The sequence below is a fragment of the Silurus meridionalis genome, chromosome 21, assembly GCF_014805685.1.
Source record: "Silurus meridionalis isolate SWU-2019-XX chromosome 21, ASM1480568v1, whole genome shotgun sequence".
Classification (NCBI taxonomy): domain Eukaryota; kingdom Metazoa; phylum Chordata; class Actinopteri; order Siluriformes; family Siluridae; genus Silurus; species Silurus meridionalis.
Window position 1 is genome coordinate 13635124 of NC_060904.1, and position 15687 is coordinate 13650810.

At 35.1% G+C, this 15687-nt stretch overlaps 1 protein-coding gene across 17 annotated transcripts in view; it reads left to right on the forward strand.

Annotated features, from left to right (window-relative positions):
• rims2a (regulating synaptic membrane exocytosis 2a) overlaps window positions 1-15687 on the forward strand; it is a 149598-nt gene that overhangs the window by 131401 nt on the left and 2510 nt on the right. For 16 of the 17 annotated variants that reach the window (XM_046877531.1, XM_046877533.1, XM_046877522.1 and 13 more), the window contains 4 exons: window positions 14686-14827; window positions 14938-15050; window positions 15201-15302; window positions 15394-15533. In XM_046877531.1, the coding sequence (XP_046733487.1) occupies window positions 14686-14827; window positions 14938-15050; window positions 15201-15302; window positions 15394-15533 (497 nt within the window). Of the gene's footprint in view, window positions 1-11298; window positions 11779-14685; window positions 14828-14937; window positions 15051-15200; window positions 15303-15393; window positions 15534-15687 lie in introns of those variants that run through there. The other variant, XM_046877539.1, reaches the window with a different exon arrangement.

Below are 15687 nucleotides of genomic sequence, written 5' to 3' on the forward strand. Positions count from 1 at the left end.
TCCACTGTTGCAGGCACAACAGATTTGGCATTGACATGCATACTGTAGCCCGATATGTATGGAAATATTTGGGACACCATGTAAACTACATTTTTTGTAGATGTACTCCAAAACCTTGTTTTCGATGTAGTATTGAATTTCTAGATTTTCTGCTTGCTTCCTAATTGCACTTGAGAGTGAAGTAAAAATAAACTACTGTATCTGCTTCAACGAACAGCATTTTCACTGTCTAAATTGCATTGGATTTAAAGATGAGCACTTGCATTTTAAAAATCTGTGCCCTATTAAAACTGAAACTATACTGTGTATCAAACAGGGTGTACTTTAGAAATATATGATAGATTTAGGGCATAAATAACTTGCAATAACACTCTTCTGTGTTTTACTCAACTCTGAATACACTTATTTTTTCCTGGAAAATAACTATTCTAACTATTAAATTAAAATATTTTTTATGCCTCTTTACACTTTCAAAATTTGAAAGCTAAATTTTCATTGTAACCAATTAAAACACAAGTGGAAAACAACATCATATAATCAAACGTATGTTATACGATTGCTTTATGACTTATCGGGAAATTAAATACTAATGCAAATAAATATTTCTTCGATCGCTATCAAGTGGATCATTTGAACATTTTCGTACAAGTGCAAGTTGAACATTTTATATACAAACTCCACGAATTTGCCTTACAGTCACCTATAGGTTTTAATTTGTTTTTACTAACTTCTCACTATTGTTAATTTTATTAATATTGTCTATGCGTCTCGATACAATATCACAGTGGAGAAAGCTCTGTATTTTGTCCAATAACTGTAATTAATCATGATAATATGACTTGCAGGATAGAGATTCACAAGGCTTTATCATTCTCTCATTCTCTTATAAGTGCAAGATTTAACCTGGGCTGCTGATGTTCACAATACTCACTGCCAGATTTGTGCTAAAATATGACATAATCACACCCCATACTGCAAGCCCCACCTTGAAACATCTTCATCAACAGGAAAAAAACCCCACAAACATTATAAGATCCCTGCCTAACAGAGGCATAAAGTAGTTCAGTTTTGTTACTGGATTGTGCAGCACTTTGGTGGGATAATATCCATTTAAATTCCATTCTTTCTCTTTTCTATGCTAAGCCTTGCAGACAATGCTTATTTTCAACTTCAGCTCAATTAACTTGCAATAGAAACAATATTGAAACACAAAATCTCCTGCAGATGCTTTGGGATTTTCCAGCATGGCGTGTACATAGTAACAGATGGAATTGTAATAAGATGAATGGGACTTGGAGAGAATCAAAATCACCCTGTTGTTTCATAATTAAAAAGACACCATTCGTTTGTAGCATGAACATGATTTAACTTTTAAGGTTGGAAAATTTCAGCCTTGAAGCTGCTCTAAACTTTAGCTTCAAGCAATTACAGGGTAAACATCAAAATCATTAAAATGCTTCCATAAACACAAATTCAGAATGTTAGAAACTGTAAAAGACCAGTAGTGCTGCAAGTACCAATGCTAGTTTAGTAGCTAGCTAACTTCCAACTTATTTGTCTTGCCTATTGATCTAAGGAATAAAACCTAAAAAATTTTTTAGGTTTTTAAATATTGAACTATCAAATCCTAAAGTGTTTTCTTGCTGTTTTACAACAGCAATTTAGCACTACTACTAATATATTTTTTTATTATCTATCAAATATATTTGTATTGCTTTATATTATGTTTAATGTGCTGCAAAACAACTTAGTCCCTGTTTTTACTTATATTGACAATATTTCCTTATCCTGCATCTCAAAGTTTCTGTCTATTGACAGAATAGGACAAAAAAAACAATAAAACAAAAAATCAATCTTAAGTTTTGTGATTTAAAAAGTTCTGGTACCGGAGACTGGAGAAATAAACATTTTCCTCACCGGAAATTTCACCATAAATATGAATAATTCTTGTTATTTAATCTTTTTTTTAATGAGCTGGATTTAATTAATATAAATTAAGTATAAACCTGTGATTTATACTAGAGGGCAAAACATAGTTCTCTTTTAGTAAATAAATAAGCATACTGTATTCTTACTAATTAGAATTGTAAAGCCCTGCAATCTTTAATGCTGACACTGAAACACATTGTGGTTTGTTGATATACAGATTCTTTCCAGGACCTAGATTTATTTATTCTATTTTAAGTCTTATTGTTTATTGTATTTCTACTCAGCCAACTATTTTATCTCTTGACTTTAGTTTTGTTTGCAGCACTGTGTGTTTGAAAGGCTCGATCTATGCAGTTCATTTGCGGACATCTGGGCTGTGTTTGGCTCAGGAAATTACAATCAGTGCATGACTACAGATAGAAAGATAGAGAAGAAGAGAGTCATGAGGTGTGCACAGCAGTCCATAGATGGCCAACTGTGCTGCATTGCAGAGAGACAGGAGATCTGTTTCTGGGATTCACTTTGAAGCTCAGGTTTCACACAAAGTAGTTTCACCATTAATTCTATGCAGAAAGTCAATCAGGACCAACAAACAAAGATACAGTTGTGTGCTTTATAAGCAGCTCTGTTTATTTTGGCTTTAATTTTACAGTCCAGTGGGTCTCATTCACAGGTGGTCCATGATTTTGTCCATCTATGACCATCATCACTTGAGTTACTTGACATAAGTTGTATGAAGAATTGATAATGAGTCTAGGGGCTGACACAATGGGTGGACTCGAGGTTTGTAACCTTTTTACTCATAAAGCATTGCTCTTTAAGATTGTGTGACAAGAAATGAATGATTGGGCCAGGAAGTCTACTGTTAAAAAAAGATATAAAATATGAGAGCAAATCACTTCACATTCTCCAAATCTACTTATCAAAATTAATTAAAACACATACAACAAATACATTAATCTGTATTGAAAACACATGGGTTTCTTAGAAAATGTTCCTCACTGATCTGACTAGAGTACATACACTATGATGGGCCATACAGCTTCAGCAGATCAGCGAGAGCGCACGCATCCAAAGTTTTAGTCAATGCAAAACTTAATAGCTCGTCACTGTAGCTTGAAAAAGACTAGGATGATATGGATTTATTTTTTCACACTATTAAAGGGCCCTTGTCCATGCGGTTATCTCAAAGCAGCTTTACAGAAATCCAGATCATAAGGAGTAAATATCAAGTCAAAGTGAACAAAAGTAATACAAATACTATCTTAGAAACAATAGACAGAAACCTTAGAAGGTAGAGTGTTGTGGTGAGTTGTTGTGAGGTTAGTCAGGCACTCAGATTTAAGATCAGTGACTTCCTTTAATCACACTGTTAATACATTCAAAATGATGGTGCACAAAATACAGATTTAGGTACATTCAGTGCTCTGGCACATGGAGTTCTTCCAAACCCAGCGCTGTCTGAAATCACTCCCTCACACAGACACAGACCTTCAGACAACACTTGGAAAAACACTCATCATGATGAAATCACCATGAATGTTGCCAAATTACCTACTAGTCTAAAATCACACACATAATAAGAGCTAATAATATATATATATATATATATATATATATATATATATATATATATATATATATATATATATATATTTCTGTATGGAATGCTTCATTAATGATTACCTTGTGGTTTCATAGTTTTATTATTATAAAACACTTTTATTAATATATTTACAGTGTATATGAATTTGTCTGTCAAAATTCTGTCCAGAAGAATTATTTTTTTTTTTTTCATTTTAAGCTCTGGTTTAAACTGTTTTTCTTTTCATTCATGTTTCAAATCTATTCTGCTTCAGGAAATTAGCAAGATTTATTGGAACTTAACCATTCAGAGTGTTAGTTAGTAAATGAGAGACTTAATAAGCAGCACTTATATAAGACTGCTGCTTTTGTCTTGCTGTTATTTTTTCTGTTTAAAAACTACAAAAAATATACTGATGTTGCATAAGCTTTTTACATTAGATCTATAGAACGCAATTCTGTTTGGGGAAAAACTGTTTACAATGCAAAAAAATTTATAAAGATGTGGCCATAGCAGTGAGTACTGGGCCATGCTCAGGGTGTGCATCGACGCAGATTCACTGTCACCATGGCAATGTGTTCCAGTTCTATTATTCGCATCTCGCTGTTTTCCATCTTCACCTGCTGTGCCACTCCTGTAGCGCGTTTGCAACACGCCTCGTTTTCTGATTCCGAGTACGGGCGAGCCACGTGAAATCTAAAGGTAATTCTTTTTATCCTTCACGGTCATCTTGACTTACCTCTGCCTCTGCAGGGCTCGAATTAATCGAGGTACCACGTTGATGTATAAGGAAAACAAGAAGGTAACCGGATGGCCTTTTTCTCCGTGCCTTGAGGTGTTTGGGTCTGTTTAGAAGCTCGGTTTTCACCCAGAGTATAAATTCATCCTAACTTTCATTCAGTGGGGAATGAAAGCACTTTGCTTAACCCTGACATATTTCATTGTATTTTAAAATACCGAGAACATCTTAGTTTCTTCTTGGTTGTAAGCAGCCATAACTATTTTAATGAAGACACTCATAACAAACACATAATATTAAAGGAGTCGCTAGTTTCATGCTTAAAAAAACCAAATAATTATATATATATATATATATATATATATATATATATATATATATATATATATATATATATATATATATATATATATATATGATGAATAATAAAAAATGAAGTTATTTGGCCACTCAGCAAATGTTTTCGATTTAAAGACAAATTGGACTAAGTATGTAAGTAAGTAAATCAGTTAGTCAGTTGGCTAGCTTTAATTTATTTACATAAAAATATATATACTTTTAAATATATATAAATAAATGAGATGATCACATTTATTTTAGAATATATTTCTGCCTAGAACAGCATTGTTGAAATGGAATGCATGGAAGATATTTTTGAAACGAACAAGGCTTTTTTTAGTCTGTCAAAGTCCCCAGAGTTGTGATTCACACACCCCCAAGCAGTGAGACATGGAACCAAAAATCCAGAACTGCTTCAGATTTCTGTCAGCCTACACACACCTCTTCTTCTTTTTTTAGACTTCCTTAAAAAGTGTTCTATTTGAATGGTAAATGGTTGGTTCCTCTGGTCCTGTTTCCTCATTTATATTACTCAGCATGGCGAAAAGGATGTTGCATGTTAAAGGGGAAATGTTAAGGTTGTGTTTATAATATCTAAATCCTTTTATTCCTAGTTCTCATGGGCATAGTCGGAAATGAAATCATTTTGCATAACCTCTTTTTTGACCATCCATCCATCCATGATTGTGTCTTTGCTTATGTGGTGTGTTGAGAGATATGTATAAATGTAGAAATACTAACCGACTTCTTGCACAAATCGGTAAACATTTCGGACTAAAATAAAAAAAAAAAAGTACCACTGTTCCTGATTGGTCAGATGGGAATTGATTTATTTTGTCTAACTTAAGTTTCCAGCTACAAGTTTTATATCAATGCAGTCATTCTTGTTCTTGTTAACATGTTTTGAAAATGTGCACAAGGTCGATGGTGATCATTTTTGGAAGGACTCTCCAGTCTCTTGGTTCAGGATTGAGTTTTATTCTTTATATAATATGATGTTTCCTTCCTTTGATATGGTGTCAAAAATAGGCAGTAGGATCAAACCCAGGAAGCACACAGAAAAAAGAACCAAACCAGAGCTTTGAAAATAATTGAGTGAGAAGTTTGAAGATAGACAAATGACATGTGACCAGTCAAAACAGTTATGTCATTATAATTAGAAATTAGAGCAATGTTTGCTTTCCCCTCATTGTATGCTATGTAGTAAAGTATGTGACATTAGAATAATTTTTTTGGAAACTGGAAAGCGTCCTGCAGCGTCCTGACATTGAACGCATGAAGTGCCTAGTAGTAGTTCTCTAAAAAGGACACATGTATAGAACTGACACTTTGTATTACCACAGTGAGCACAGGCTTCAGACAGATATCAAAGCATATAAACATCCCAATCTGCTTCATAAGTATGTGCTTATTTACATCCCCTAAGGGTTATGTTGCAGTATATGGAGCTTCAACAGTCATCTGCTGGACAAACACACATTCCAATATTTCCTCCACACGCCATCACGTTTATTTTGGCTTTTGTGTTTTGTGTCTTTTGTGTCTACAGCCATTGTAATAATTAAGGCTTTTTTTTTCAGATTCCCAGAAACAGAAGCATCTCAAAATGCTCCAGACTCTGTGTCTGCTTTCAACCTGACATGTTTTATTGCATGCTTATGACTGCTAAATTCTTGTTCCTTCTTTAGCTGCAAGTGAGTTTATAGCAGTGGATACACAAGCAAGCAACACACAGTTGGGACATTTTAAGAGAAGGACATTTTGCACTGGGCAGTTCTGGCACATGGCTATTGCGTGTTTATAAAACGAGTGTAGGAGCATCTTTCATGTTGTACAGTTTGATCATAACAATAATAATACAGTCAAACAATATGTTTTAATCACCATATTATGGTGTAATAGGTCAATTAAATAGGTTATTAGTTCCAATATATTAATTGAACACTGTTGAAAGAAACTTGTAGTTTTTGTCCATTTATGGTTACATGTAATTTTGTGAAACTTTTCGCAAAAAGTCACTGTTGATTTGGCACTTATATACAGTCCTTTCTTTTGTGAAGTTCTGATCATTTTGTGAAATATTAATGTTATATTTATATTTATATGTCTAGCTGTTTTAAAGCGCTGACACTTTAGAGTTACTTGAGACCCTATAGTTTAATAAACGTCTCCTTACAGAAAATGTCACCAATTTTTGTTAAGCAACAATACATTTGCTTATGTGTTTATTTATATGCTTAGGTTATATGATGCCTCTGCCATACATGTGTCTGAATTAGCAGCTAGTATACAATCAAATTTAATCATTTCTGATTCATCGTGTAGCCAGAATTATTGTTAAAACAAAAAAAAAAAAACAATCAATCGAATTAGAAACAAGACATCCAAATTAGACTTCTCATAATTTATATATACATAAATTACATACCTTCTGATTGGTCATTCATGCAATTATAAAATCAGTCAATCGTGTGGAAACAGAACAATGCGTTAAATTGTGCAAAAATTATACCGTTCAAGAGCTGTTAATGTAACAAAAAAAAAAGAGTTCTGTGAATTTGATGACTGAGATTGTCATTGTTGTTGCCAGATGGGCTGGATTAATTTGCTCAGAAACTGATAATTTCCTGGAAATTTTCCACGCAACAGTCTTGAGAGAGTTTTCACAGAAAAACTGCAACAACAAAAAAGCATCAAGTGAGAGACAGTTCTGCAGACGAAATCATCTTGTTGAGAGAGCTCATAGGGGAATGGCATGAAGTTGATATGAGGGTTGTAGCAACTAAAATAATTACTTTGTACAATCGTTAGCAGAAAAGCATCTCAAAATGCGCAAAATGTCGCACTTTAAGGTGGATCAGGTTCACAAAGAGGTTGCACTGAGAATAAATGGACTGGGTTTCACTTAAAAATCAGAGGCTGAAGCTCTGAAAAATTAAAGACTGGAAATGAGCAAGCATTGTTTTTACTTTATTAGCTATCATTTATTGCTATTTAAAACAGTAAATGGCAACATGGCCCCAGGCCTAAAGTGTTTTATGGGTACCATAAACAAACACTAAATATGCAACCAGACTGTGAAGACTTTATAAAGACTGGAATATAACACTCTAATTGAACTTTGTAAAGTGTAAGACTAGTAATAAGCTAGTAACATTCTATCACAAATTGCAATGACTGGTCACATGTCAATTTGCCAAGAATTGATGCTCAACATCATGAGTAACATTAGCACTACACCTGAACACACTGACATGAAAATACCACAGTTGGGTGTTAATAGCCTAATCATCAGAACATATAACAGATGATGCAGCAGATACTTGACCCAGACCACTTGCAAAAAGTAATCGAGCTCGTCCTACTAACTCAGAGTGCATCCCTTATAAAGCTGGGTTCTGCCATAAAAATGTTTGACTCTAATCCCTGCTCACAAAATGAACTGATTTGAATTATTAAGAACAAAATGTACATGCAGAGTAATACACAGTGGCATAGCTCAAAAGCCTAATGATGTATGCTTGGCATTTTGCTTTTTTGCTTCAATCAGTCAATAAATGAATGAGTGCTTTTTTGGCACTCTGTTCTAAATAGTGTGTGGTAATTGAATTGTTGTAACTGGTCCAGATGAGCACGTATGAAATTAATTTATAAAGCTTTTATAAATGTTTTAATGCTGAAATTAGTCTTTGAAAAGTCAACTTCAGATGTACCTTCTTGTTCACTTAGCTCTAAATCTCTGTACCGTCTTTGTAGTAGCATTGGACAATCCACATTTCAGTATCTTAGGTCTGTAAATATTATTTTGGACGCATTCTGTAATGTGTGTGTGTGTGTGTGTGTGTGTGTGTGTGTGTGTGTGCCTTTGTGCTTCAGCACTAGATGAGCCATGCTAACACTTTGTGACTCCATAAGGTTTTAACTGACCTGTAAAGTCATTTGATGACATTCTCCTGCAATGTACTTAATCAGAGCTAAATTGCGCATGAAGAAATTGGTGTTTTTTTCTCCACTGCCTTCCTGAAGCTTAAGTGCTATTTTTCAGACACCAAGGGTTGTAAATGTTAGTGTTTATTTATATATCTAATTTGCCTCCCCTCTAACCTGCCTACGCCTCACTATTTTCTCACAGATCTTTTACTCTAAGAACAGCAGCGACTTCCTCTCTTCCACATCATGCCTCTTACCAGATACTTAGATTTGGCAAAGGATACACGGTGTGAGCAGACATAGTGGGCTATAAAGGAATCAAAGTTGTGTGTAGTGGTGGTAGATTAGTAAATAGTAAAGTGCATAGCTATTGCATAGTGCATTATTTTGCATTATTGTGCGACCAAAATAGTGGATTGTATGTCTTAGTAGTGCATTTTGTGTCTCTGATTATCACTAATAATGTATTATGTGGTTACAGTACTGCATTATAGGACACTAACAGTGTATAATGGATCACAGTAATTGATTGTAGGACTCTAATTATGCATTATGGTCACAGTAGTGTGTTATGTGGTAACAAAAGTGCATTATGGGGTCAGTGAGTCTTATACTGTAAAAAAAAAAAAAAAGAAGTCTGTCCTTAATGATACTACAGATATACAAAAATATAAATATATATAAATATATATTTTGTTTAAATATGAGTAAAATTTTGTTTAAAAAAACTTATTTTTTTAATAGAATCTTAAATTTCAGCACTCCTGTACCTCAAAAGCACATGCACGCAAAGCTTCCTAAATCCCCTGGCAGCTGTGGAGGATAGGATAGAATGCTCTTTCTCTAATAAGATCTTCATCTTTTAATGAACGCCTGTAATTAGTTCTCCCTCGACTGTCTCCTGTCACTAATCCCATGCTGATATCCGTGTCGATTTTTTGTTTCGCATGTAGAGCAGTAAGTTCTTTGAATAAAGGTCACCCTGGCTTTTATTTATTAAGAATTTATGCACATTGATGCCAAAGAAAACAATAAACATAAGAGCTTCTCTTTCACAAGGAGCTAGCTGTCTGTACAAAAGTGTGTTTTAGGGATTGATTCTTATTTGCAAAACTTGTTGCGAAATTTCTCAACCAACCATCATTCTATTTTCTTGCAATGAGTTTTCTGATTAGTCAAAAGATTAGTCTACTGTGGCAACATTTAGTTTGCTATTTATTTTCTGAGATAATTTTTGTTGGCTACCAAATAAAATCTGAGGTAACTTTTAACTAAATAATAATAATCCTCTTAGGTAACTTTAGCTAATTATTATTACTCTTCTGAGGTAACTTTTATGTAGCTTGTATAAATTTTCTTAGGTAACTTTTAGTCTTTTATTATTATTCATTCAAGGTAATGTTTAGCTAGCTTTTATTAATTTTATTAGGCAACTTTTAGCCAACTATTATTTCTCCTTTGAGGTAACTTTCACCGAAAACTCCCTAATGTTCTGTTCTTTTTTTTTTTTAGATTGCTACAAATTAACTTCTGAGGAAACTTTTAGTTAACTATCAATATTTTCTGAGGTAACTTTTGGCTAAAAATCATTGATTTTTAAAGAAATATTTAGCTAACTAAATATTTCTATTTTGATGTAACTTTTAACCAACTATTATTATTTTCTGATGTAACTTTTAGCTATTGTTTCTCTTCTGAGGCAACCTTTAGCTGTCATTAATCTTCTGAGGTAACATTCAGCTATCATACATTTTTTATGTAACTTTCAGCGAACTATTATTACTTTTCTGAGGTAAATTTTGGATAGCTACAAATTAATGTCTGAGGAAACTTTTAAGTAATCATCATTAATCACCTGTTGTGATTTCTAGCTATGAATAATTATCTGTGGTGTCTTTTAGGTACCTATCAGTATCTTCCAACTACAAACATTTTGTAAAATATTTTAGCTAGCTGTCACTGAACATTTATCGTAAATTTCAGCTAGCTATCAATAATTTTATAACGTTAACTGGTATTTTATTTTATATTCTGTACTATTTTTATATAGTTGCCATTCCTTTTTTTGTAATAAATAAGTTAAATGTCACTTCACAAGAAAATTATATTTCTTAAAAAATATTCACCTTGCCATTAATAATGTTCTGTGGTTACATTTAACCTACTATCTATAATCTTTCTTTTGAATAATTTTCGATGTTCAGTAGTAAGTTTGATTTAGTCTGAAGTAATCATCTGTGTCATGATCTGTGTAGTAGCTATGCTGCGAGACATTTATAATGATGTGTTTTCGAGAAAAGGTGAAATGAAAATGTATCTGTTTGTGAGACAGAATTTCTCCAGGTCAACAGTCTGGGAAATGATGGACTGCTAAGATTGTAAAGCGAGAGATATTGTAATTATAGGCAGGCAAACAGACGACCCTGTTTGTTATCTGAGGAAAATCGTTTACTAAGAGGACGGATGTCGTGTGTTTGTGTGTGTGTGTGCGCATGCATGCATGCATATGTGTGTGCTTGCCACGTGAACCTGGTGTGTCTGGTGTGTGGTGCACAATCAGTCTGGAAGTCAGGAGGATAGAAAAGATGCTATTACTGCTAATGGCCCCACACACACGCACACACATGCACATACACAGCTACACACTGATGCTGTATCTCTGGGTAGAGCTCATTAGGTCTTAGGTGCTCATCCACAGCGCATCCTCCGATTGGCTGAGGGAGGAGGAAAGGAGGCTCTGCTCATCCTCTCCCCCTCTCTGTGAGAGAGAGAGAGAGAGAGAGAAAGTGATAGAGAAAGAGTGTGTTCACTCTCTAGAAACAAGAGCAGTCAAGACGAGCAGACAGCCTCTTTCAGTTCAGAGCTCTAGTGCTGCCTGCTCCTGGGATCTCATTCACACACATACACACACAAAAAAAAAGCAGAAACACAGTGCAATCTGCTACAGATAGGCGCATAGTTTTCATCTACAGGCTTTTTTTTCTTTTAGGGAGCAGCTAGACAATCTCAATTTCAAGCATCCCAACTTTCACATTAGAGACACACGTCTTTATTTTTTTGACGCAAAAGTATTTTGAGGGCAAAATGGGAAGGCAGAGCAGCGATGCCACCAGCTCCACACCGAGCACCGGATCGTGCTCCAGCTCTGGGAACGGGCGCATGCAGCGCTCACAGAGCCGCATGAGCCTGTCTGCCTCGTTCGAAGCACTGGCTGTCTACTTCCCTTGCATGAACTCGTTCGATGAGGAGGAAGGAGGTAAGAGAGATCCTTGGCTTTTCTTAAAGTCTGATGTCTGGTGAGATGGAGAGGTTGACGAGGAAGAGCGTGGATTTGGAAATGTTTTTAGTAATATATTCAACACCTCTCGCAATTCAGTGTCATGCCTATTGACAGTTGTTTCATTGTTTGGTTTAGAGTTAGATATTAGAATTTATTCTAAAAATATTTCATGCATATCTTTTTCTATTTCTGTTGCTAAACATGATGCCGTGTGTTGAGCAAGCTTCAGTCAAGGTTGCTAGAACATATCCTGACCTTGACGCTTCAGTCTAGCTCTTCCGCTCTGTCTTCTTGGTAATAAAAACAAATGAGTATTGGATCATTTCCCTTTAGGATTAGATCTTTTCTTACCAATTTTGCATTCCAATTTTTATAATCTTAATTAGATTTTATCTAGTTGAAAGGACAAGAGTTGGAAGAATGCTCCTCTATATCGATTGCTGTTCAAATCTAATCTTTGATCTTGATAATTTTCAATCATGATCTTAATCATTCAAACATACCATTCGATTCTCTGTAAAGGGAGAGCCAGTTGATTTAATAATCAAATCAGGATTAATGAACATAAAATCTTTTTTCATCCTGGAGATGGTATTGGGAAATGGGTTTATCTTCTCAAAGATAATTATGAACCTCTTAACGAGGGCATGTGTGCTAACGCCGGTGATTAGCGAGGTGGTCTCTATTGGCATTGGTTCCGAGTCATTCTGAGTGTTCAGAATCAGACGTAGAGAGGAAGAGGATGCTGAATCAGATGTGTGTATGCAGTGTAGTGTAGTGTAGTGTATATGGATCTGGAAAAAAGGGCACATTTGTTGATGTTGATGATTTAGGTATGTGTTTAGGTCGGTTTGTTTTGTGGTTCGAACCAGATCTCATTAAAATTTTATTGCAATTATCACTGTCAGGAAAAAGAAAAAATAATCTGGAGATTTGCCTATCCCTGAAGTGTTTTTTTTTTTTTTTTGTACTTTTAATATATTTTTTTTGTCTTAAAATGTAGATATAATGTGCTTTGAAAAAAATTCAAGGTACATTATTGAACCGTAATTGGCAAACATTTTACATTACTTGCTCATCCGCAAATGTATCCATATAAAATTATACATTTGTGGATATTTTTGAATAATTATGATTTTTTTTTTTTGTGTGGGGATGTTTGCTGCAAATAAAGTTATAAGAAAATTCACTGTTATCCTTCATATCCCTCTGTTTTAAGTGATAATAGAAGGAAGTGATTACAAAAAAATGTTAAGAGGAACCATTCAATTACTCTTAGTTAATTAATTTATTTTTGTTTGTTTTTGTTAGCAATATTTAGCTAGCTATTTAATATGAACATGAATGTATAAAATGTAATTGGAATTAGCGTTAAAGAGTTATCTATTTTAATCACTTATTGCTTACCTTGTTATTTTAATCAACTATGTCATCAAGAACAGATAACTTGCAGAAAACCAACTTCAATTCACGCTTGAAGTTTTGATTATCGGCAGTATTTTTATTTTCCTGTTTGCGTAGGTTTGGGAAAAAACACATCCACTGCTGCGTGAATCTTTCATACTCATTAACATTGATAAATATGGCCATGGATGTTGAATAGTCATCTGTTGCGCGCTCATCTGCTGCGTGGTCATGTTTATTTTAGGCCGTGCTGCATTCATTAATGAGCACAAATTTGACATTTTGAATTGAATAATACAGCTCCATATTTAGTGATAATTATAGTATAGAATATTATGTTTAGTAATATTGCCATTGTGACATGCAAGTGCAATATAAGTAGACACTAGAAGGCATTTTTTATTATTTGAACTTTGGAAATGTCTTCTTGTTTTCATTAACACTACTGGTATAAATCATATTTGCTGTTTTGTCTCAATACCATTGTCCATATAGTGTATGTTTTAGCTAAACATCTTATTTATAGTGTTTGATGTAGCATGAAGTTTGTTGGCAAGTATGCAGAATGAAATACAATTTACTTAACAGGAAGTGATTTCACACTGGGATCAACTGATGACCAGCTGATCTCTGCATTAGTTACAACCGTGGACGAGTTTGATCATTTTGTTAAGTCATCACTGGTCACATGATTGCACAGTGCCTAGGAGTGCTTAAAATATGATTTAACACAAAACCTCCATACAAGGGTGGGTTGAGGCATGAGCAGGGTTGTGTAAATGTGTGATCCAGAGATGAGCAGCATGTCTGATTTAAAGTGTCAGCTGTCAACTCGGATCAGCTGAGGAAAACCACAGTGTCTGTGTGGAGGTGTGTGTGTGTGTGTGTGTGTGTGTGTGTCTGTGTGTGTCTGTGTCTGTGTCTGTAAATGCACATGTCTCCAATGTAATGTGGAGAGAAATGGCGTAATTCAAAGGCCCACAAAATTGCAATAAACTACACCTCAGTTCCACCCCAATAACAAGATCTTGTATATGTCCTGCATAACACAGTGGCACCTGATGTTTATATCATTTACGTATTTTTGTATCAACAGAATATGCTTAACTAAATGAGACATCAGACATGTGATCTACAGTTTGTGCTAGAAAGAAACCAACACTCACTTTTGGTTTTTATATAATTCTGTGTATCTGTACTTGACCAATGTTGCTGTTGTTTTTAACTACGGAATCGAGTTGATAAAAAGTTAATACGATGACATGGATCTAAAAATCAGCCTTATTGTTTATTATGTATTTAATGTAATTCAAAATGTTTATACTTTAAACTTTTAACTCTGTTTCCTTTTCAGTGTTTGAAATTTCTGTGTGAATGTAAGATGAAACCCAGGAAATTGTTGTGCTAATGCTAAATTCTAACAAGCTACAGCTAATTTTTACCTCTTTTTTTTTTTTCTCTTTTTTTGCCTCCATGTAGAAGCAGGAGGAAAGAAACTACGCAGCACCGTTCAGAGGAGTACTGAGACTGGCCTGGCTGTGGAGATGAGAAGTAGAATGACACGGCAGGCCAGCCGGGAGTCTACCGATGGCAGCATGAACAGCTTCAGCTCTGAGGGGAAGTGAGTAAAACACACACACACTTGTATAATGTAAATGTCCTGTCAGACAGCTGTTTATTCTCTTGTTCTTGGTATCAGCATCTGAACAGTAAAAGTTCTTTCTCTTGTAGTTTGATCTTTCCCGGAGTGCGACTCTCAGCAGACAGCCAGTTCAGCGACTTCCTGGATGGACTAGGCCCCGCTCAGTTAGTGGGCCGACAGACCTTGGCTACACCTTCCATAGGTGAGTACTAAAAATAAACCATGTGGTTTGACTAAGCTAGATCATCTCCTTCAATCTGTATACAAAGGTTGAGATTCCATTAGGTTTGTTAACAGAATGCAACGTTTGCCAGGTTTACTTATGCTGCATTTCATTTTTTTACATGCCCAGGTGACATTCAGATTGGAATGGTGGAAAAAAAGGGAGCTCTGGAGGTGGAGATCATTCGGGCCCGAGGCCTTGTGGGTAAACCAGGATCAAAGTCACTGCCAGGTAAGATCGAATCATAAAGCAATAACATATTGCCATGACATTCAAACAAGCCATTTATCTAAGATGTCAGTCTTGTGTGTGTCTTGTCCAGCCCCTTATGTGAAGGTGTACATGCTGGAAAACGGAGCATGCATAGCCAAAAAGAAGACAAAAGTAGCCCGCAAAACCTTGGACCCACTTTATCAGCAGCAGCTGTCCTTCGAAGAGAGTCCAGGGGGGAAAGTCTTACAAGTGAGCAGCCTTTACCCAAACAATACTCTCTCCCTCTCTCTCTCTCTCTCTCTCTCTCTCTCTCTCTCTCTCTCTCTCTCTCTCTCTCTCTCTCTTTCTCTCTCTAAAGAGTATGCATCTATTCAGCACAGGACAGTCCCGACAGTAATTAGTG